General features: G+C 41.6%; 1 protein-coding gene across 3 annotated transcripts in view; it reads right to left on the bottom strand.

The window, feature by feature from the left end:
• Positions 1–24,017, bottom strand: part of FRMD4B (FERM domain containing 4B) — a 596,661-nt gene that overhangs the window by 136,866 nt on the left and 435,778 nt on the right. For all 3 annotated transcript variants that reach the window (XM_078661469.1, XM_078661468.1, XM_078661470.1), the window contains exons 8-10: positions 16,843–16,926; positions 10,518–10,583; positions 1,523–1,580 (exon numbers count right to left, since the gene is read on the bottom strand). In XM_078661469.1, the coding sequence (XP_078517595.1) occupies positions 1,523–1,580; positions 10,518–10,583; positions 16,843–16,926 (208 nt within the window). The remainder of the gene's footprint in view (positions 1–1,522; positions 1,581–10,517; positions 10,584–16,842; positions 16,927–24,017) is intronic.

The following is a 24,017-nucleotide window of genomic DNA, read 5'->3' as shown; positions in this document are numbered from 1 at the left end:
CCAAGTTTCGTGCAAATCCATTCAGCCGTTCGATTATTATTATTATTATTTTTTTTTGCCCCGCGGGGCCCTTTTAAAACCTCCACATCAAACCTAGGGGGTCAGCGAGGATCTACTATGCCCCCTTATGGTCATTTGCCCCTTCGCTTTGGCCTCCTCTTGTCTCTCGATCCTACCGAGAGACAAGATGGCGGCCGCTACGGACTGTTTGGAATGTTTACAGACACCGGAGAGCCAATCAGCTTCGCTTCGCAAAGCTCCGTAACGCGAAAAGTACGCGAAGCGGTGCGCTGTTACAGATATATATCTTTTTTTGAACGTTAATTTCTCAAAATCCACTGAAGCACATATATTGAGACCTAGCAAAGGCACATCGGGCTACCAGTCCCTACAATTTTGCCAAGTTTCGTGCAAATCCATTCAGCCGTTCGATTATTATTATTATTATTTTTTTTGCCCCGCGGGGCCCTTTTAAAACCTCCACATCAAACCTAGGGGGTCAGCGAGGATCTACTATTCCCCCTTATGGTCATTTGCCCCTTCGCTTTGGCCTCCTCTTGTCTCTCGATCCTACCGAGAGACAAGATGGCGGCCGCTACGGACTGTTTGGAATGTTGACAGACGCCGGAGAACCAATCAGCTTCGCTTCACAAAGCTCCGTTGCGCGAAAAGTACGCGTCCTGGAGCGCTGCCCGGTCCGCTGTTACAGATATATATCTTTTTTTAAACGTTAATTTCTCAAAATCCACTGTAGCACATATATTGAGACCTACAAAAGGCACATCGGGCTACCAGTCCCTACAATTTTGCCAAGTTTCGTGCAAATCCATTCAGCCGTTCGGGCTAAAAGTGAGGCCAACCGCCCTATGGAAAAAACAATGTTAAAAACACGTTTTGGGACCCCCCTTTTTTCTCGACCCCCCCTGGACGAACCCCCCCCCCCAATTTTCAGGGGCTGCTCAGAAACAAAATGTGCCATTTTCCTGAAAATTTCAGCCAAATCCGTCCACAAACGCCAAAGTTATTAGACATAGAATTTTCAAAAAACCCATAGAGAAAAAATCCTAACTATATATACCTACTGGCGACCGCCAGTAGGTAATATATATATATGTTGCAAGGAACTAATTAATAAGAAAAGGGCATTAAAATGTTATGGGATAGTGGCCCATTTTGCTTACGGTTTGTCACTGTGTGTCCCTGGTTGACATTGAACAAAGAGGTGTCTTCTGATATCAGTCAATAATTGTTTTTGAGTAAATTAAGACCCCCCCTCTATACTTCTTTTTTTCACACCAAACATGAAGGAGATCTATTCTTTACTCAGAAAAGGAGAAACCGTCAGTGAACTTATGTTGCTTACATGACTAACACCTTGCTTCACGAAAAAGTAAATTCATGTTCTTGCACAAGGAGGCAATCATACCAGAAGTTAAGTAACCAAAATATGATTCATGGGCTATATGAATATATTTTTCAAATAGGATCATGTACCAGAACTTGTTAAGAAAAACTGACTGACCTTTACTCCATAATAATGAACTCCATACGTAGGCAGCGCTTCCACTATTGTCATGTACCTGAAACCAGAAACAAGGATTTTGAGAATATTCGTAAAATATTTATTTACTATATGACTAATGATACATGTCACTGTCCTAACTCAGTCAACTTAAATAACCATATTTTAAGAACCCAGCTGTGTATAAAGTTGATGCCGCACCAGATACATTGTTACCCTTCTAGTCAGCACACACGCTTGTCACATTCTCTTCTTCTTGCATACATTATGACAAAGGATTCGAGATCAAACCTAGACTATATACACTCAACTTCACAACGCCCCAGTGTTCCTGCAATGTCACTCGAGATGTGGATCTCCATATTAGAAGTCCTTTTCTTTCTCTTTTCTTTCTCTTCGCCATTGCTTTTGTTCACTTTTCATCTAACATTCTTCTTTCACATTTCTTCCTATATTTCTCACTTTTCTTAGTTCTTTCCTTTCTTCACAAAAATGCAAATAGTCAGCAGCTAATCAACAGAAATCGCAACACACACACAAAGGCACGCAGTAATTAAAATCTTATGTCAAAAATGCTTTGATTAGCACCTAATATCAGTTATTACTTAGTATTATTAAAGAAACACAGAAAAATTACCAAAAAACATCCTTCCGTTGAAGTCACAATATGGTTTTGATAGATAACCTACATCTAACTTCAATTCTGCAACTGTACAAATATAACACCATAAAGGTAGCTGCTACTAACCTTAGATGAGATCACTTGTACCATCACATACAATGTGACTAATAATGTCATTACTAGTTTTCCCTCAGTTGTTTTAGGTGGAGAAGCTAGGAAGCAATAATACTTTATAGGCTGTCCCACAGATGTTTTCACAGTAACGCTTACCATTATTAAATGCCCTTGCAGAAGGTAACAAATAACAGCGGGGCTTTACATGATGTAAACACCACAGTCTCGCATGGCTGCAAAAGTGACTCCAATACCAAAATGGTTTTATCATATGGGTGAGATGCGCGAAGATATTTTTCACACTGGGAATACATCTTCAAAAACTGCTACCACTTTTCATATCAATTCAGAATCAAAGATATGCGATCATATTTTAAATACTCACATCTAATACCTAAGAAGTCCTAATATTTAGACTCACTCACTCACACACACATACCTCCCCCCCCCACACACACACAGAGCCAACATTTCCAACCATGTGGGAGTACATTATGGAAGAGTTTTGAAATTTTGTGAAGGACTTTTTCCCTGCACTGTGAAATGTTTGGGATAAAGTATCAAGTATCTGGGCTTACCACAATAGCTAATCTACAGTTTTGCAGAGCAACAACAAGCATTTGGAAAACCACACATGCTTTACTCGCTCTGGTGTAATTCGCATACAGTCTGTGAGATGGAAACACCTGTCATCAAAAGCAATCCTTCTATGAACAGCTGCTCTTTCCTTTCTGAAAGTACCACCAAATGGTATATCTAGCCTTAAGGCGATGAAGGATATGCAAAGCACAATAAAAGTCTTGGAAAAGGGTACAGTTGCTTTCTTAGTTTAGATAAAGCTCAGAAGTGGCCATATAAAACAAATGAAGGTGAAGTAGGGGATATCACCATTTTTCTGTTAAAAAGAGTACAGCGACCAGAGGCAAACGTTATCTGAAACATGGGTGATATGAAGCCTGCACAATGGCAATATTCCAGATAAAGAGTCCATGACATAATTCCATAGGTCCCAATGCCACAAAGTAGCAGAACCAAGCTGTAAACACATGAAACCATGACAATTAAACCTGCTAGCTAGTTCGGGGCTTCGTTGTGCTTTGTTACTTTTACAGGCACCCATGGATTAGTGATTGGCACTCCTCTTGACTTGGAACCCTCAATTAATTAAAAGTGTTTAGCCAACCGCATCATCTTAACAAAACTACTATGTGCAGACTCATCATTCCTCTACCTGACTTCTGAGAAATTAAAAACATAATTAAAGCCCTTGAGTAACAGGTGCAATTAATATCATTATCATGGGTTTGATCAATTAAGAACTGCAGCAAAATGCAGACCTAGTCTACTTCACAGACCTGGTATCATGCACTTCAAAAGTCTTAAACACCTGACAGGAGATGAAAGGTCAAAACATTAATATTCCTATGAAGCACTACAGCTTCTGCACTCCTGTAATCGTTTAAACAGCCAAATCCTAACGTCTCTGTGAAAAAGACAGCCCCCACATACATGTTAAAGTAGCCAGTCAATATGCATTAGTGGTTGTACTCCCTCTCCTCCGTGGATCAGAGAGTTCAATCTATCTTGAACTGACGTCCCCAGGTTCCAGGATACATGTTTTGTTTAAATAGGGCATCATACCTAAATGTAAATGTAAATGTGGGATACTTGTAAAGCGCACTGTTACTCTACCCGAGTGTCCTGGTGCTGTAGACCGCTGGGGAACCCGTCCTGGTTTTCCCTGTGAGATGGTCCCTTTCTGGGTATCTCCAGGGTGAAACCAGGCATCCCCGGCGTCTGTGGGTGGCCGTTGTAGAGATGAGGCAAGCTTAATGCCCAGAGTTACCGAGTGTGTTCCCTGGTTAGAGTGGGCACTGAGGCGAGAATTATCGAGTCCGTTGACCCTGGTCCAAGACCCTGCCGCGTCGGGAATTGAACCCTGGTCCCGGGCCGTTCTCTGCTTACAGGTCTGCCGCCTCTAACCAGTGAGCCACACCTCTCCACCATACAGGTCTGCCGCCTCTAACCAGTGAGCCACACCTCTCCTACAGTTCAACATCGAAAACTACATCAAGCCTTTCACAATGTAGTCTGTTTGAAGTTTGATTTAGACTATATTAAAAATGGCAATAGGGCTCCTGAAAAGCTAGGAAGTTAGAACAGTTATCAGTGCCTAGTTAAAACTATATATGTCACATAAGTTGCAGAACTTGTCTAAATAACATTCCTGAAGTAGAATATGTTTTGTCACTTGTTAATTATTAACAGAAAAGAAGGTTTCAATTCTTGTTGGTTTGGAAAAAAATAAGACTGTGGTGGTGATTACACTTTTATAGGCTCAACACAAGAGAAACATTGATGTTTTTTAAGGGTTAAGGGATTTAAATATTTGCAGATGGCAGTTAAAAAATACACAATACTAAATTGGACAGTTCAATATCAGGGCAGGCAACTTATATACTTCTTAATGGTTCAGATCCGGCCCTACATCTTATCAGTCTAAGATTGAATCTAAAAGAGATTCACAGACGTATGGTCCAAGATTGCATTAAACAACCTAAATTCTACATGGTATGATAAAAAAGATTGGAATTCCAAATGTGCTTATCCAGCTGCACCCTTTATACTTATCAAATGAATTTTCGTGCAAAACTAATATCTTTTTAGAACTCTATGTCAGACCTGTTGCTACGCGCCAAGACACTCTTCGGTGTATCCGTGTGCGATATAAGTTGCTTCATCATCATCATCAACTGGTCTGCGAGTCTTGGTGGACAGAGTACATCTCAGGAACCACTAACACAGGCTAGTTAGCATCATCCCTCTTGAAATGGACACGTACATACCACAATTACAGTGCAATGATGAAGTCAGATGTCATACTGCTACAACCCCACTATGTTGACTAGCCTGCATTGAAAGTAGTAAAAACTGTGAACGACCACAGACGCAAAAATCCTTTCGTAACCGTCATTGCGGCTGGTTAGTAGGTGGATAACTTGACTGATGTGTCAGAATGACTCTGAATTTAATTTTTTGGGCTGGCGTACACAGGATATGTGTGCTGCCATATCTCTGCCCAGGCATGAAACATTGCTTAATATCCTCTTAATGCAATAAGTAATTTGCATAACATCATAAACATTTGGCAGCTCCAAGGCTCTCCCTAGATTGTTCACTAATGATTCTCAACATTTCAGAACTGTGAAAAATTCTTGCCAGTCCTTCACTTCGCATTTAAGGCAGGCTTAACAAATATCATTAAAGTCCTCATACATAGATAAACACATCTGATAGGAAATAAATATGCTTTGTGTCCGTACACAATTAAACAAAGAGTTATGGCGTGAGTGTTTATTTATTTATTTTGAGTAAGGCCTAAGTAAAACTTAGGTCAAAAGTGTTCAGCAGAACAAAAGCTTTTATCTGATCATAACTCCAGGAAATATAAAGAAGCATGTTGGTCCTAGTAGGGTTTCTTTTAACTCAGATTTTGTCAAGGAGAGTCAGAAAATACCAAAGCAAACCCTCACCTCTGCCTGCAAGTAATAGCAGGGAAAGATCTATGGGCCAACTCATAAAGGCAGGACTATGTGTTGAAGAATGAGTGTGCTTACACTGGCACAGGCTGTTCAATGGGAGGACGGGAACCAGGAGTTCACTGTCCACAGAAAACCGAGGTAGGGAAAACATGAGTCAAGGTAACAAACAGTTCATGCAATAAAATCGGCACTGCAGGAGCCAGAGCGCAAAAAGCTTCCGGAGTGCGGAATAAGAGCTTAGACCGAATCTGGACCTGAGGGGCCCCGCCAGATAATGTGCTCAAAGATTCTGCACAAGCATGTAAGAGTGGTGGGAAGGAAGTACGACCAGCACCGAGTATCAGGTCTATGGGTATGCAAAAGGAGCAGGCAAAGACTTCGTTAAATGCAAAAACAACAGTTGATGGACAGAATGCAGAACAATGTCATACATTCACCCCAGTACAGCGATCTGGGCCCAAATCCATCGTTTTTTTGCTCACCATACCATTCCAGTTTGAACCCAGCCATATGCAAATCAGTCTTGACCCTGTGCCCCATAGGAACAGTCCAGCCCGAACTGCCAAGCCAGGTCCTCCTTGGACTGGAAACAAGCATCCTAGGATCGGTTTCGGGCTTTCAGCCCTCATCAGCCTGGATAGCTTGATTCCAGTGGCATGGAAAGCATGAATCAGAAGACTAGTAAGCAGCTGAAAGCTGCTCAGGTGTGGCGCAGTACAACAGCGCGTAGGTACCAGCTTCCCCTAGAGATGCAATGCAAGAACATAATGGTCATTTTGGCTTTTATACACGATAAGCACTGCATTGAGGGAAAACTGCTGTGGGGACATAAGATATTTTTTATATACAACATTGGATGCTGTGTTCTCTGTTCTTGGTGTATATGGACACAGTGTCACTTTCACCCAAGTCATCACAGGCCAGTCCTGAATCAGGAAGTAGTGCGTGTGGCTGCTAGCGTAGAACGCTGCTACTTCTGCAAGTCATATTACAGGGATCCCAGCAGCCCCTGCTGTTGTCTGGAGCGACTGCTTGTCCACAGCCAAACATGCCTGCTTTCTCCAGTTTGAAAAAATTGTTTTGGCCTGACAGACTATTAGCAATAGTAGTCAAGCATCAAAATCTTTTTCACTCTTTTTTTGGGTAGATTATGTCTCTACGCTCCATGGATCAAGAAAGAAAGCCTCGCTATTTGCATAACATCTTGCCTGAAAAATAATATGCATACATGCCATGTAGAACCAGTGGGTAGCAGTATACCAATGGGGTTGCTGAATTACAGACTTTGTTGAGTAGACTGGATGCCACAAACATCTCCCACGAGATTCTTCAGCTACCCTCATATCAATGTTGCACACATTTGTATAAGGCATGCTTGTGCTATTCTGCAAATCTGGAATTGTAGCACTTATTTACAGATGTGGTGTGAGTGGTTGCCTCACTGAATATGCCTGAATCGGCAATGCCAGTTACGCTTTAGAGAACGGGGAAGGAAGACAGCACAGATTGGTACCCTCAGAAGACAGCACGCAGCTGCTCTTTCACAGTATACCCAAATATTGTCACTGCGTTGGGGGACTTCAAAGATTCAGTCATACTTCTAAACTTATGCTACCGTACTAAAACAAAAAACGTAGAAAGTCTGTAGTTGTGATGGGGGTACTTCCTTAAGGGATACTGTAAAACCACATAAGGTACTGCAATCACTTCAGTGTAATTTGCAAGTTAGACCTGAAACTATATTGGCCATGTCCAGGTTACAATGCAAGATATGTATATACTGAAGACTACAGAGGCTGGCAGTTACATGTAACAAACTGGTGTACAGAAATTCAAACATTGCATTGGTAGACCACCAGAACCACTCTCCACCCCAATTGCTGCCACTTGAGCGTCAAAATGAATATATGTCGTCAGAACGCATGCAATACATCACATGCCATTACAACGCGGTTGTTACAACGACCGCGTTGTTACATCGCATATGATTACATTGCAAGTCGTTACAATGACTTGCTGTAGGGGGCGCGCTGGACTGAGGAATAGTATAATTTACTATTACTACTCCAGTTTGGGCTGTAGGGGGCAGCAGATTGTTGGATTTACAATCCAACACCTTCTGCCCCTACAGCAAGTCGTTGTAACACATTGCAATGTAATCGTATGCGATGTACCAACACGGTCGTTGTAACGACCGAGTTGTAAGGGCATGCAATGTATCGCATGCAAACTAAACGATGTCTTACTGTAAAAATGCACGAACAAGTTTCAGTACGTTCCCTCCCTTCACTGCCCTGGATTTAAAGGAGAAAATTGAGTTTTGTGAATGGGTACAGCCGGTGAATTTGCGCACATCTAATTCTGCCATTTCACATCGCCTTCCTAAGTCTAGCACTGTGATGCGAGCGCAGTCTCGTAGGCAGAGGTGTTGTGAAATATGGGGACCGAAACCTAAGTACGTCTCAATCATTCCACAATTGTTAAATTCGAGAGCATTTAAAAAGAAAAAGTTCCTTTTAATTAGTAACTTTAAGGCAGTGTTTTTTGTGAAAATACCATTCTATTGAACATCATTGCAAATGCATATTAGAAGACAGGATTGCACTACAGTTGACTTCTTTTTACAAGCCAGTAGCATAAGTATTTTACACTTCAGATCCTTCTTCTTTTCGGTGGCTTTTTTGGTGACTAACATTTTCTGACTGTCATGAGCGTAAACTAGACTGTGCAACAAGTCAGCCATGCGATGTAAACAGAGCTCGTCATGTGGTTTAATAATACTTTCGCTAACATATAAAATTATTTAATAGAGAACTGGACAGTCAACCAGCATGGTGGCTTTTACAGACAGCCTGCACGACCTGTCCCATTGTGTTTCTTTCCCCACAACCCCATTTCAACTCCGCAAATGTTCATTTAGCTGGTCAACGAAATGAGCGATGAATGGCAGAGCCAGCCTTGTAGGGTTTTATTAAACCATTCGGGTTCTTCTCCCTCATCTTTTTTCTATGCACTTTACGAGCTGTTTTCCTACTTGTTTTTTTTCTGAAGACAACCTCATTTGTGCTATGCTCTCTCTTTTGCCTTCTGTTGATAGCTCCTTGTTGTAATATAAAATATATATATTTCTCTTTATATTTATTACCCGTATGCTGAGTACATGTGGCATTTTACCCAGAATATATATATATATATATATATATATATATATATATATATATATATATATATATATATATATATATATATATATATATATATATGTTAATGCAATACTTGGATCCTAATAAAAATGTTATAAAGAAAAAAAGAATTGAACGATGAATAATGCACATCCTAAGGGCATAGTAAACTGGCTCCTCTGTTCCACGGCACAATCGCCATTTGGCCATTAATGCCTAATTAGTTCCATTATTAAGAACTGGAAAGATGTGGTCGATCTTTATTGAACATGGGTCTGTAATTATTATTAATGATAGCACAGCAAAGTAAGGCGGCAACAGGGGGCGTGATGAGACATTGCAGCCAACCCAAAAAATGGCAAGGGATAGTCAAATTTGTCTGGGCTGGCAAGGTTCAGTATATTTTAATTTTCTAATGCTGATAAAAGGAGACAGTGGTTATCATCTTCGCAATGGCAAGGGCCATTAGGGTGTGGCCAAATGACCAAGAATCTAGCCTGAGGCATTGTGACCCGATTTAGGGCCTGATTACGAGTATGGCAGCATGGCGTCGGGTCCACCCCGCCGTTGAGGCGCCAAACCTGTGGTTAGGCCGCTCGCCAGATTACGAGCTATTCTTTTGTCTGGCAGGATTTTTTACTTACTTTTCCATGGCAGTGCCCCAAAAATGGGCATCACAATGGGAACGCCAAAAACAGTTCCTGCACGGTATAGACTGAGAAGTAGTAGCCAAGCAGGAACTGGGATGCATGCATACAGGAGGGCACATGTTGTGCCCCCCCTGCATGCATCCCAGGGCACAGAGGCACAAGGGGGCCCATGGCCCCCTTTGTTTCCTCTCTGCCACAATTTTCATGGTGGTGAGCCGCCATGAAAATCGTGGCGGAGACTACACTTGTAAATCGTCCGCCTGACCTCAGCAACACAGCAAGGGAATGGTGGTTCCATGGCAGCTGTGGTTGGGCAATGGCGGTCCAAAAGCCCTGATTGTAATAGGGCGGAGAGGAGCCCACCACCGACACGCTTCCACAAGTCTGGCGGTCCATGGACTGCCAGACCCGTAATCGGTCCCTAATGTTTTCCTACAACATTTCTACATAGTCCAAAACCAAAGTTAGTGGCCTTACGGATGTTGCCATATGGATTACCAGGCTTTCTCTGATTACCCTATTTTTGGTGTTAACGCACAAGGCACTCACTGCTCCTGTGGTTAGGCTGATGTAATGTAGCTGTTTATATTGTTTAGTCCTAACTAGAATTATAATTTGTGTGTCTACCTCTTACATACCCTTCCCCATCACACCTTTAGGAGCTACCTCCCATGACACGATAACCACATCTCAGTGGTCATCAAGCGCAACTTGAAAACACTTCCCACACAGGCAAAAAACAAAATCAACACCCTTGTAACTAAACACCCCACACTATGTAGCTTGCTATCCCTGTGGGTGAGTGCTTCATCCCTACACATAAGGGTAGCAAGCATTATACAAATGCTAAAATAAAACACAATACTGATTTTAAAAAATACTCACTGCACAATAGCTCTTCCTCTGGTTACCCCTTTAAGCTTTCTGTAGTGTTCTATCACCCTGTCCTCACTGAAAATCACAAACAAGAAAAGAAATTTAGAACGAGTAACAAAATCATTTTTGGCAACACACATAATACTGATTTAAAAGGTAAGAAAACATAATTGATTGCACTCGTTTTCTTCTCATAATACAAATGTGTGTACTTTGCCGCCTGACGTTTCATTTGGTTATTGCAACATTATATTAGAAGAGCGAGAAAAGCACTCATAAACCACGAACTTCCACGGTGCGTCATGCAATGGGTAAACAAAGAAAAATCACTTAAAAAAGTGTAACCCAATGAAATCTTATCGCCAAGAGATTCACGAAATGAGTTTGTCTCCAAAAGTACATATTTCGATAATAATGCGCAATTTATATGAGTAAAATGCTCCATCTTACAAAAGAAAGAAGTTCTAGTTGAGTGTCTACGATCTGTATGTATGGAATATATGTTACAATTGCATATGTGTACAATACAGCTGTGTAACAAATGAATAATGAGCGTGTCGCTGATTCAGCACTCCACCAAACCACTCAAATAAAGAAATAAACTTATCATACATATTGTGGAAGAAGAGTGGACTTGCCTAGGAGGATGGTTAAGTAGTGGCCAATGGCATGCAATATAAATGAATAAAAAATACAATCTTCGCAAAATGGGAGCCCAACAATCCCTCTAGTATTTCCTAGTGGTCCAAACAGGCACAAGTGAAGAGGTTTTTAAGGGTAGGAATTGTACGAAAAATGCTTTGTTTCTATGAACCCCATATATTTACATAAATACTTCATGACATGCATGATGTGTCCATGTAACTGAAGAGAATGTATGTCAGTAGGCAAACGTGTGTTGGTGTATACTGCTCATGGAGCAAGTTACTCAAATATCTCCACATTTTCTAATGTTTGTGAGCAAATCAATAGTGTCTAGAATTGGTAAGCTAGCTATGCAGACACATGACCCACTTTACAGCAAATAGTTGGATGCGATCGCCTAGGACAGTGTCTGCTTTTGAAGGATTAGTCCAGTTTACGGCGACCACCTCCCTCCAGGTCATTTTAGACACTATTTCCAGTCCTGGATGTTTGTGTGATTGAATAATGCATTCTGGCTGTACTAATCTTGTTTTACTTCCATTTAACCAATCAGGTTAAAACACATGAAACCAATGATTAGTGGGAGACATTGTCAGTAATGAGTGAGATGGCCATCCTAATCCATATTCTTCCTCCATGGACACAAACTGATAATCAGGTTCATTGAATAGGACTGGAGAAAGAGGCTCCTCAAGAAATGTGAAGGTGGGATGACTGGGAAAAGGCTCAAAGCACTATGTTTGTTACTTGACAGATTACTTTCTGGTGCAGTGGGAAGCAATGTAAGATATGCAGACCCCCAGTATCATTCTCTGCAAAGGGTGTAGAGACAAGGTGGATATTTTTGTCTGCTATCCATTTTTAAAGTTCACGAAAACAATAAAGCACAATTCAGAGCATAAAGTGAAATAATTACTCAAAGTTCACCGAAAGATCCTAAAAACTCAAGGGGTAAATTGTCTGTGTAAAAAGGCAGGGAATACTGAGGGGCAATTTGCTTTTGAAAAGAGACAATAGAAAAAGTATCGAATTTAGGAAAGGAATTACAATGGGGCTGTTTTTTCCCCAAGATAGTCTGGGCGGAGGTACTCAACAAGTTTACTCATTACACACAACCATGCACACACACACCTGTGATCTCTCACATCTTTGACCCATCAAATCTGATGTTCAGGAATTTGGATGTAACCGTGCATTATCATAATTGAAACTTGTGTCCAGGCCTTTTTTTAAACGTGGTCTCTCTGATAGCTAAGAAATTTGGGTAACATACATTTTAACTATTAAGGGCCCGATTCTGATGCGAGTTGGAAAGCATTCCCACCCAGGGCCTGATTCTGATGCGTTTAGGAAGGCCTCCTAATGGCATTTGCTCCTTCCAAATAGGATCGGGAGCGACCCAGTGCCCAATTATGATGCGGTTAGGAACATGTGCTCCCATTGAAGTCAATGGGAGTCCAACCAAATCGTATCTGGAAGCATCCGGATGCATCGTACTTGGTCGGTCGGACTCTCCCGATCCGAGTCGGTCGGGCGACCATTTCCAACCTGATTCGGTCGGGAAGCATTTCCAACCCGCATCAGAATCAGCCCCTTAGTGCATGTACATGACCACATCTTCACTCTGGCATGGTGTAGGAGAAAAGTAGAAGGATGTATCTGCTTTACCATTGTAGGAGGATATCCATAATTAATATTATTATTTTACATTTGTTTCCATATCAGCGTCAATGTGTTCCTCTGGTGTGCTTGTGAGTGTTGTTTAGAAAGTTGAGAAGTCAAACGTTTACACTGACATGTAATGTGGGTGTACAACGGATGAAGAATCACTACAAAACCAATGAATACGAAGATTAACAATCCTTCTAAAATCATCAAGTGTGTGAAACTTGCCTCGCTCCGAAATATCGAAAAGAGTAAACAGCTACTTACCCCTTCTTTGTGCATATTCAGATTTTTGCTGGGCGAATACAGTAATGTAAACCAGAAACATCAAGCCAATGCACTGTACACTAAGAGTTGAAAATAAGGATCAGGCTAGTTTACAAACACCTTGGATTTGCTATCTTAGAGGCCGATTCATAAGAGTAAAGTTATATATGAGTAAACCTACAAGCGTAACATCATGCTTACACTTTTGAGTAACTTTACTACTTTTGCCTATTCACCATTTATGAGTGTAAAGTTACTCAAAAGTGTAGACTTACATGACTCCACCCCAGAAACACTCCTGCAAAAAGGGGCAGTAGTATGGCCAGCGTCACAACAGACCAAACAAAGATAGTGAAAACCCCTCCCATAGAAAATAATGGCGACAACGACTTGAAATAGAATCCCATAGAAAATAATATTACATTAAAATATTTTATTGCGACTCATAAAATATATATATATTACATTGAATGTATATGTATATATATATATATTCAAATAAATGTTATTTAATCATACAGTATTTTAATAAACCATTAATAATAAATGTTACTTTTTTTTTAAATGAATTCCAATTAATTGTACACAGAGCTTTTTGTAATTTTGAACACATAGTATGTAAATACAAATATTTTACTTTAGGTGGGACTTTTTAAATAAATCATAAAAAAATGTAATATTTTTTAATTTGTTTAAGAAATATTTTAAAAATATATAAAAAACTGTTTAAAATTACTACAAGTCATTTTTGACATAGGTAGAAGTCTGATAAAGTATAGACAAAAGTGTAAATGTTTACTAAACTTTTTTAAAAAGTGCAAACATTTAAATTTAAAATGTCTAATGTTAAATCATTTTATACATTTATTTTAATTGTAGAACAATATGAAAAGTTGCAGCATTAATACATTAATTTACAGTCAAAATCTAATTGCTCTTGAAGCATTAAATGTTAATTATTTTTCTGAAGTTTAAATTATAAACAGAATTCCCACCTAAAATATCAAAAATAGCATATATTAGGTATTAAAAATGATTAGAAGTGATATATAAAATTGATTAAAAGTAATGTAATTACATTTTAATAAAAAGTAATGTTACAGTTAAGAACAGGTTATTAAAATATTTTAAATAAAATGTTTTATTCAAGATATTTTTAACTTTATATTAAATTAATTTATATTTTCAACTAGTTTAAAAGTTTTATTTTAAGTCCCTGCCACCGTTATTTTTTATAGGAGGGTTTTGCAGTATCAGTGGATTGCCAAGTATGGTGCTGAAGCTACTCCACCTCTTAGTTGGAGTATATTTATGACTGTTCCAAATCTTTTTGGTTCTAGTAACTTTAGAAGTGCAGTTTTTGAATAGGACTGGGCTTGCTCTTTTTTGGATGAGTGTGCGTCCTTACCTAAATCTCTCCTTACTCCTCCCTTAACCCCTCCTATTTTGTAGTAAGTATTCCCTATTTTTCAGTCACACTCGTCTGTCCTTCCCGCCATTTACAACTAAAACGGATATTTACGGTGGGGAGGCTCCATAGTCAGGGATGAGATCTTCATACAGAAAGACACAGAAATGTAACCTCTGCACGTAGGTTTGTGAGTAGCATTTTATAGTACGTTAATAGTAAGACTGTAGTACTACTAAACATACAAAATCCAGTTCCTGAATAGGCCCCACAATCTTCAGATTTGAATTTGTTATGTGTGGTGTCTTTACTGCCAACACAACCTCGAACATTTGGGAAGAAGGTTGATTCATACGTTTGTCATGATTTACCAGATGCACTGCTTACTAAAGATACAGGGGCATATTACCAAGGGCAATATCGCCGGTTTAGCGGGAAAAATTCCCGCTAAAGCGGCGATAATTTTATCGCCCTATTCCCTAGCTGTCGCTAACACCAGTTAGCGACAGCTAATAGGCGATAGCGGGCATTTAGGGGCCCACTCTGCATGTCAGCAAAGATTATCGCTAATGACATTCAGAGTGGGCGTGCCAAGATGTTAGCGACTGGAAACAGTCGCTAACATCGCTATCCCCTATTACCAACTTTTGGAAATAATCGCGCTAAGCGCGATTATCTCCAAAAGCTACCGCCTGCCCAGAGCAGTTCTTAGCCATGTTATCCAATGGTAGGTGGATGAAATGGCTAAGAGCATTTGCTCGCTAATGCATGAATATCGCTGACTTTTCAGCGATATTCATGAATTTCGGCCGATTTTTATCGCTTAGGAGATAAACCTTGATAATATCAAGGCTCCTAAGCGATAAAAATCATCGGAGCGCGGCGATATTTAAATGCCCGCTAACGAAGCTTAGCGATAATTATCGCTATAGCTTGGTAATATGCCCCACAGTTAGCTGCGTGAGTTGAATAAAAAGAACATCTCTTAATCAAGCATCTGCGGACTATTTGATATATGCTACAGAAGTAGTCATCATAACTATTAATCAACCAGATAGCTAACATTTTGTCTTCGCTGTGGGTATGTCACATATAAAATGACATTTCCATCACCTAGCATGGCAGTGCCTTAAATGGGTAGGCAATCTCCGGTAATTAGTACAAGCACTTCTTTAATTTGAAAGGGAAAGTCTCTCCACTTCTCAGCACTGTTACGATATATATTAATAGGAGAGTACCAACACTTTTCAGGAGCAAACATGTATTCTGGACAATGAGTACCAGTTCTTCCGTTTTCTATAAAAAATGTATGGAAATTGGAGGGTAGCCTGGAGACTGTCATCTAAGCGGTTTGGTGGTCTCATCTAGGGTGTTTGGTGATCCCTAGGTTCTTTGAAACTGTTGGGTTGCCAGTCACCTGATTTCTGCACAGGAGTCTTCAGAGGGAGATGTGCTGGGGTAGTTTTATTTGCTTTTCTGTTAGGAAAGAGAGGAATCTTGTCATCTTACTTACCAAGCAAAAATTGCATTGAAGTGGCTATTTGGAGATTTGAGTCAATTTTTATCTTTCACACTTTACACAAAGTGCCTCATTGCAGGTTTCTCAGTAATCCTGCTTTGGGTGAAATATGAGTCTTCATCAGAGTCCCTATTACGAGCTGTGAAGTAAAAAGTTTGGTTTTTGAAGTTTGGGTTTCTCCATGAACCAGTTAAATTTGGGCAGACTCTTTCCATGCAAAAATGCATTGAATGTCGTAAAAATTTGCGACAATCAGTGTACAAACACTGATTTCCTCACTAATTCACCATTCCATAGATGAAAGTACATAATAGTGCTGTTAAACGGAACCCGGCAATTACTGTAAATTGTGACACTGACCTCTCTCACTGGTTTTCCTGAGGACCTGTAATGAGGGCCACTGTATACATTTGTGCCTATTGTGCTAGTTTCATATTTCTTATTTCCCATAATAAAAACACTACAAGTGCCTGAGAGCATCGAATCCTTAATATTAGCATGCAGGAATAACTAATACATGTGTCTCTGCTCACGCCTGAAGTTAAGGGCATATCTTTCTGGAACCTACTGCTCAATCACATGCCTCACTCCTTCATCTTAGTCAGTTTTAAGGCAATGCTACATTTATCATCTGGAAGTAAGGATGGGGAAAGCCAGCTTTACGTTCAATACATACACTCGGCGCATCTTAAATCCATAACTGGAGTTGATCAGGTGAAACAGTGCATAAGGATTTTTGTTGAGAATCAATACCGCCTTTGCTGGACAGAAATCAATATTCTTAGCTGATCATTATTATTCAGGTTTTATTGCACTTGCAGTAGACCTACCAGTAAGCAAGGGAGGGGTGCTCCTGCAGTGTCCGGGTTGGAAGGGAAGGGAGGGCTTTCAAATCATTCCTTGCTTTTTCATCGCTGAAAATAAGAAGAGTAAAGGTAAACATGATGCAGGCATCCTTCACACAACTCTTTCAAGGTAAAACCGGCTAGGTGTAGCAGGCAAAACCTGGCTCGCTAGTATTGCATTACCACACTACCATGGAAACCGCTTCACGGCACGTTCTCTAGTGACAATCTTTACAAACAGAGTCATACACACCACTAGCATCACCACTATAGCAGGCAGAAACAAGAGTCGGCCATGGAGCTACACGAACAAAGAATGACAGTGTTTAGTGTAATGGTCATAACACCATGTAAACCAAATCTAGCTACACCCTAGGGGTTTGACACATTGAGGTCAATGAGGAGAATTTGGCATGAGTGCAAGCATTGTGCAGTGGGACAGATGACAGCAGCTCAAAGTCCTGGGATCACATATCTTTTGATTAAAAGGACTGCATAAAAGACACACTTTTCTAGTGATCAGATGCAAAACTTGCTAATGAATATGAAGAGAGAGCAACTCCTGGCAGGCTATGAATACCGAAGGCCTCAGTTTTTGAGGCCATGGAGGGAGCTGGTGGAACATGTCACTTACGCCTTAGGATATTATTTCTAGCTACTTAACATGCCGTAAGGCCTCAGTGAAGCCAACAATAGTAACACTAACTCCAGTTTTCATACAAACTATGTCTGGCTCTTCGTTCAAGAGCATTGCATTTCAGTCCCACACAAGGGGCTGTTCATGTTACAATCATTCTAATGAATTCCAATAGCTTTGCAAGTGGTTTCCACTACACACATTCAGGTACCAACCAGTGTGGGGCGCAAGGGAAACCACAATCCATAATTTACCACAATATTAAATAAATTCACTATATCACCTTTATCAACCTAACTTCATCTAAACACACAAACACGGTCCTTTAGAGACTGTATGAGAGAACAGGCATTTCCAAAATGCTAGCTTGATCATCATCTCCAGTCGTATGTCTCTACCCACCCCCACAACCTCAGTATTCTTTAAATGCATCTGTAGTTTTACTCGTATGAGTGTCCACCAAATAGCTCATCCTATTAAGATGCCTCACTCGCAGAAGTACCCCAAGTTCCCCACTAAGATATACCCTAAAAACAGCTGTTGCGCCAAAGCCATTTCAGTGGTAACCTTCTGATTCTGGTCTAATGTTGCCTTCGTGTCACTATTGGTACAAGGGGCAAGTGTGCACGTCATATTTTACACTGTCTTCACATTCAGTGAGTCTGTAATGCCCCTGGTGCAACCATGGAGCAGTGATCCTAATTTCTTCAACATAAAGTTGTCACTATTTGAGCGGCTACAATAACGATGCTGTTACAAGGAGGTCTCTATTGTGAGTGACAACAGATACCCTCACTGCTTCTGCCTTTTATAATAAGTTGAGGGAAAGAAAATGCCAAAATGCAGCAAACCAGAGTACGTTTTACTGCACCGCAGTAGTAAGTGTACCTCGGAATTTCCTTTTGTTGGCAGAGATGTGACCCACGGCCTAATGTTTTAAACAGGCTGCTTGAAAATGGACTGAGTGTCAAAATGTAACTGAGGTTACATAGAACAGGGTGTTCAGCGCTACTTTTAGGGGTGTCGGTGTGAGTCTGGACAATCCTGCCAGTGGCGATTCAAGGACCTTATTAGAGTGTGTACTACTTCCGGGGCAGGGGGGTAGGACATTGCTGTCATGCCTGCTTCAAACCTCATGGTACATAAAGGCCTTCTCAAGGTACTGGAATCAGGGCCCAAGGGGCTCACCTGGGGTGCGCCCAAGGAATTTGTCTCCACTCCTCTCTCTATTCTCTCAGTTTACTCTTATACTATGGTTATACAGTTATGGCTACTAATCTCTGGTGCGAGCTGTGGAGCGCACTGACAACTGATCCATATCACAGTGGTGCTATACAAGATTGTAAAGTAAATAAATAAATATAAACCTCTTGCTACTGCCTTCCCTTCTGTAATGGAACATCACCTTTGCTCCGCTACCTTATTCTATAACTTTAGTAAGTTTAAAAACATATCACCAATGGTAGTCATGCCATACTTGCGTCCAGTGATATTTTAACACGGGGATTCTTGTTAATCTCAATTACTGAACAGTCAAATGTTGAGCAAAAAGTATTTCCACACAAAATGCATTATATGTAATACATTAACAGCCTTCCTGTTTTCTTCTATGCTTGGGGATTTTCACATATTGTGAAGATTGTAGTCGAATACGGATTTTCAGCTAAGTGCAGCTAAACCACCAACATACCAACATACAAGAAAAATAGGAGGAAATATATACTCATATATAATAAGAACACCAATTACATGGATGCAAACTATGATTGAACAGAATTTTGACTCTTGCAGGGATGAGGTCATGATAAGCATCTACAGGGTCAAGCTGATCCCTCAGGAAAAGAAAAGGCAAAGAGCCCATTGTAGATGCCCTTTAAATCAGAGCATAGTGGCTAATCTGGACCCCATCTGCAGATCCGAAACCCAGCAAGGGCTCAGCGAGTCTGCTGCTGAAGTAATAGGTCCCTAGAGCCCTCGCACTTTGAAGATGTGCCCTGGCCCTTTGCACCACATGCTATGGCAGGCAGCAGCTTTAAAAGCAAGAAGCTATCCTCTCCCAGCCTAAACTGCAACAGTTTAATGCTCTTTAAAGTTATCCCCAGGATTTCTCCATTTATGTGGTCTATTTTGGAGATCCAAAATGCCATGTATGGTGATTCAAACAGCTGATTGCTCCATCTAAAAACACGTAAAATATCCGCTATTCTAGCCCAGTCAACTGATCAAATAGTGAACTCTAGCAAACTGGTGCGCCACGCATCGCGTGTGTATGTATGTGAGACAGAGAGAGAGAGAAGAGAAATGGAGAGTACATAAAGGTTGACTGTGTAATGTGGTCCAATACTGCCATCAAAGGGTTCTGATATCATAAATCACGACGGCCAAGTGGTTAATATATGTCTCCACAACCTCGAGAATGCAATAATGCACCATTTTACACATGGTATCTATTATTTTTTTTATATTACATGTTTATTACATGTATATGTATTTTTTTCCCACTGAAATAACACAAAGGTTAAAGTGACGCTACAGTTCGGTGAAAAGGTCAGTTAAAACAATGTATTAACAACACCACTGAGATTCAAAAGTTATAGTTATCTCAAGTAGCCATAGCTTGTGCCCTACAGTAACTATAACTCACATTCGAGCCATTCACAATGTTGTCATCAATTACGTAATTTCAGATGTTGCAGTCATGTTATCAATGATGTCACAGAACACGTCATGAGTGATGTAATTTGTGAGGTAATTAGCAGTGCATGGCCAGGGTTCGATTTATAGTTACTTTAGGGCACTAGTTACAATCACTTGAGATAACTATGAATGGTGAATCTTGATGGATTTGTTAGTTTAAAAGGTAATGTTTTAATTTAATTTTTTACCAAACTGTTTCGCCCCTTTAATCTTCATTGTTTCAGTGAATTTCTTTAATGTAAAGTAAGGTATTATTACTTTTCCTGACCATAATGCCACTTTAACCTTTGTTTTTTCAGTGAATATCTGTGATTTTTTATAACGTAAGGCAAGAGGTCCATCGCTGTGTGCAGCGTAGCGTTGGGCACAAAGGGGTCTATTGGCTTTATAAAGGGGGTCAGTGTGAGAACATATATATAATGCAGACCCTACTGGGTTTGTCAAAAAATCACCAACTACTATAATCAAATGTATATTTTATACATACACACATTGCAATGTTTATGATAATGACTGTCACAAATCAATTTCAATAAAGCATTTTTTTAAAGAACCATTAACATGTTTTTGAGTGTTCTTTTAACAATGTTTCAGGCTACAAAGTGCAGCCAATGAATCAACTACAAAGAGTCCATACACTCCAGCAGACAAGCATGCAGCTCCAGCTTGGAGTACTTTAAAAGCAATTGTAAGCTCTACTGGGGTTATGGATTAAAAAACAAAGGAGACTTAAAAAAAAATAGGGGGCTTCTGTGCTCCCTGTAGCCCCCACCCCACAACCTATAACAAGCATTTACAATGCAATGGGTTTGCCTTTGTTAATGTTAGAGCTATTGGCATTGCTCTTGACATTATTTTTATTTATGTTTTTTTAACATAAATAAATGGCATTGTCATTTACAATGCCACTAGCTTTATCTCTCCCAAATGACACAAACACACACAGAGCCCCCCCCACACACAGCCCCCCCCACACACAGCCACACAGAGCCCCCCACACACACAGCCACACAGAGCCCCCCACACACACAGCCACACAGAGCCCCCCACACACACAGCCACACAGAGCCCCCCACACACACACAGCCACACAAAGCTCCCCACACACACAGCCACACAGAGCCCTCCACACACCCACACAGAGCCTTCCACACACACCCACACAGCACAAGCAGGCAACAGGGGCACACGGAGGCACAAGCAGGCAACAGGGGCACACGGAAGCACAAGCAGGCAACAGGGGCACGAAAACGGAGGCACAAGCAGGCAACAGGGGCACACGGAGGTACAAGCAGGCAACAGGGGCACCCGGAGGCACAAGCAGGCAACAGGGGCACCCGGAGGCACAAGCAGGCAACAGGGGCACACGGAGGCACAAGCAGGCAACAGGGGCACACGGAGGCACAAGCAGGCAACAGGGGCACACGGAGGCACAAGCAGGCAACAGGGGCACACGGAGGCACAAGCAGGCAACAGGGGCACGAAAACTGAGGCACAAGCAGGTGACAGGGGCACAAAAACGGAGGCACAAGCAGGCGACAGGGGCACGAAAACAGAGGCACAAGCAGGCAACAGACGCGCTGCAGACACAAGCATAGAATGTACCATCTATAAATAGTTAGCATGTATAAATAATCACAAGTCGGTAGATCATTAGGCACCACTACAAATGTCTCACAAAGGAACCTTCTTATTTATTTTAAAAATCCTAAAAAATTAAACTTTGCATATTATTTTTCTTAACAAGCCCTCTAGGTGAAGTTGTGATCCTTCCTGAAAGGATTTCGTTGTAGTAAAGTAAAATTTAGTAGTGGGCGGAATTAGCATACTTAGTTTTTGCATAATTTCAGAAAACATATTCTGGGTGATTACTGACACAAATCCTGCGCTATATTTTAGCATAAAACGCGACGTCACATCCGTTTTAGACGCGACAAGAGTATTTACCTCGCACGCAAAAAAATAATAATAATACAATTGCCCCAAACAGCAGGCGTTTATAGTCTGGTTGTCCACATTGTTCCTGTGCACTCTCGGTAAATATACGATGTGGCAAATAGAGTAATTTCGGGAATGTTACATAAGAAGCGTATCAGAATTACGCAGCAAACGGGAAATTTCACTTTGGCCCTAAAATGAAGGTGTATGCCTATACTATGTACCGCCTGCTGCACTACTAAAGTCCAGTTCTGAGTGAAAAGATGGAAAATATTCTGTTTTTCATGAATATCTCATTCCAGTTAAGTTATTTACTCAGAAGAGTTGAGTAGTGTGAAAACTGGTTACAAACTCATGTAGACGCGGACTGGGTATTTTTCGACATGCATTTTGTTGTTCTTAATGCACATGTTTAGTTGTTTGTCAGTCTTTCTTTTTCCCATCAGTTCTCCCGGACCTACAGTCTGCCTGATTCCCTAGCTACAAACATGCCTGTGTGTTCCCTATTTTGCCTACATACCCTCCTACCTGTCTACCTACCTCTATGCTCATATTCATCTACCTGTCTGCCCCCAGGCATGCCTACTTGCAGACCTCCCTGCCGGTCTACCCATAGAATCCTGCGGGCATAACTGTCTGCCTACGTACACCTACCTCTACCTACCTAGTGCCCTACCTGCAAGCCTCCCCCTTTCTTTCTACCCACCTGTCTGCCTGCGCGCTCTAACTGTTTGTGTCCTCATCTACCTACCTCCCCATCAGTATGTGCCTCCATACCAGCCACCCTGCCTACCCATCTACCCACCTACCGGTCTGCCTGCCTTTGTGCCCAAGTCCCACCTACCTTCCTGTTGTTATCTACCTAGCAGCCTGCATATCTGCCCACTTTCCTTCAGAGTTGTGTACAATGTATATTTGTATACTTGTTGTGTCCAAGCTCACACCTACAGACACAGACACGTAGCTTTACGTAATCGTGTGGGAGCACGCACACACACAGCAGCAATATAATCATGTCCACGCGCGCGGACATGCAGGGTATGTACGCACGCATACCTGCACGTACATGTGCATATATTTATTTATGCGTGCATTTATTTTATTCCACACTCTGGAGCTAAGACCTGAGCCTGCATCTCAGAGCTGGTGTCAGGCTTCCCAAGTGTGGGATTTACTTCTCTGCTGATGTTGGGGGACGGAGGGGAGGGTGAAGAGGAGGGGTGGGGGAGAGGGATGCGGGAGGGAGGGCTGTGTGCGTGTGTGAGCCAGGATTCCGCTCGGCTTTCCCCTCTCTGCAAACTCACCGGATCCGTCAGCTGGAGGAACACAGCTCCGCTCCTGCCGTCTCTTCCCCCGGGGCTCCCTCAGCACACGGGAGCCCCGCACCATCCAGCACTTCTCCTCCGGGGCTCCATGCGTCTCGGGGCGGGGGCGGGACTTCCGGCCGGCCGCGAGCACTTCTCCTCCGGGGCTCCATGCGTCTCCGGGCGGGGGCCGGCCGGCCAACCACTTCCGAAATGACGGCGGCTGCAATGAGGGCGGGTGCCGTCAATGCCAGCACAGATTCGGGGGCGTTCCCGAGAACAGGCTTTCGGCTGACGTAGCCAAAAGCCAAAAATTCTCGGGAACGCCCCCGAATCTTGTCCGGCATTGACGGACAGGCCCGTCTTCCAATGGCTAGCCTCCATTTATGGAGCTAGCCAATGAAAGACGGGGGCCGTTCCTGTCTCCCATACCATACTCATTAGGTTTTCGCCTGCGCAGAGCGCAGCTTTCGCCAGGCAAAACCTAAAAAAAGGTTATTGGTGCCTCCGCCCCCTTATAGGGGTACCATGCAATTCCCCCCCAAATTTTTTTTAAATCTCTTGCAGGGCATTATGGGGCGTTC

Source organism: Lissotriton helveticus, chromosome 9 (genome assembly GCF_964261635.1).
Source record: "Lissotriton helveticus chromosome 9, aLisHel1.1, whole genome shotgun sequence".
Lineage (NCBI taxonomy): Eukaryota > Metazoa > Chordata > Amphibia > Caudata > Salamandridae > Lissotriton > Lissotriton helveticus.
Note: the sequence above shows the minus strand (reverse complement) of the source record. Positions and strands in the feature narration are given on the sequence as shown.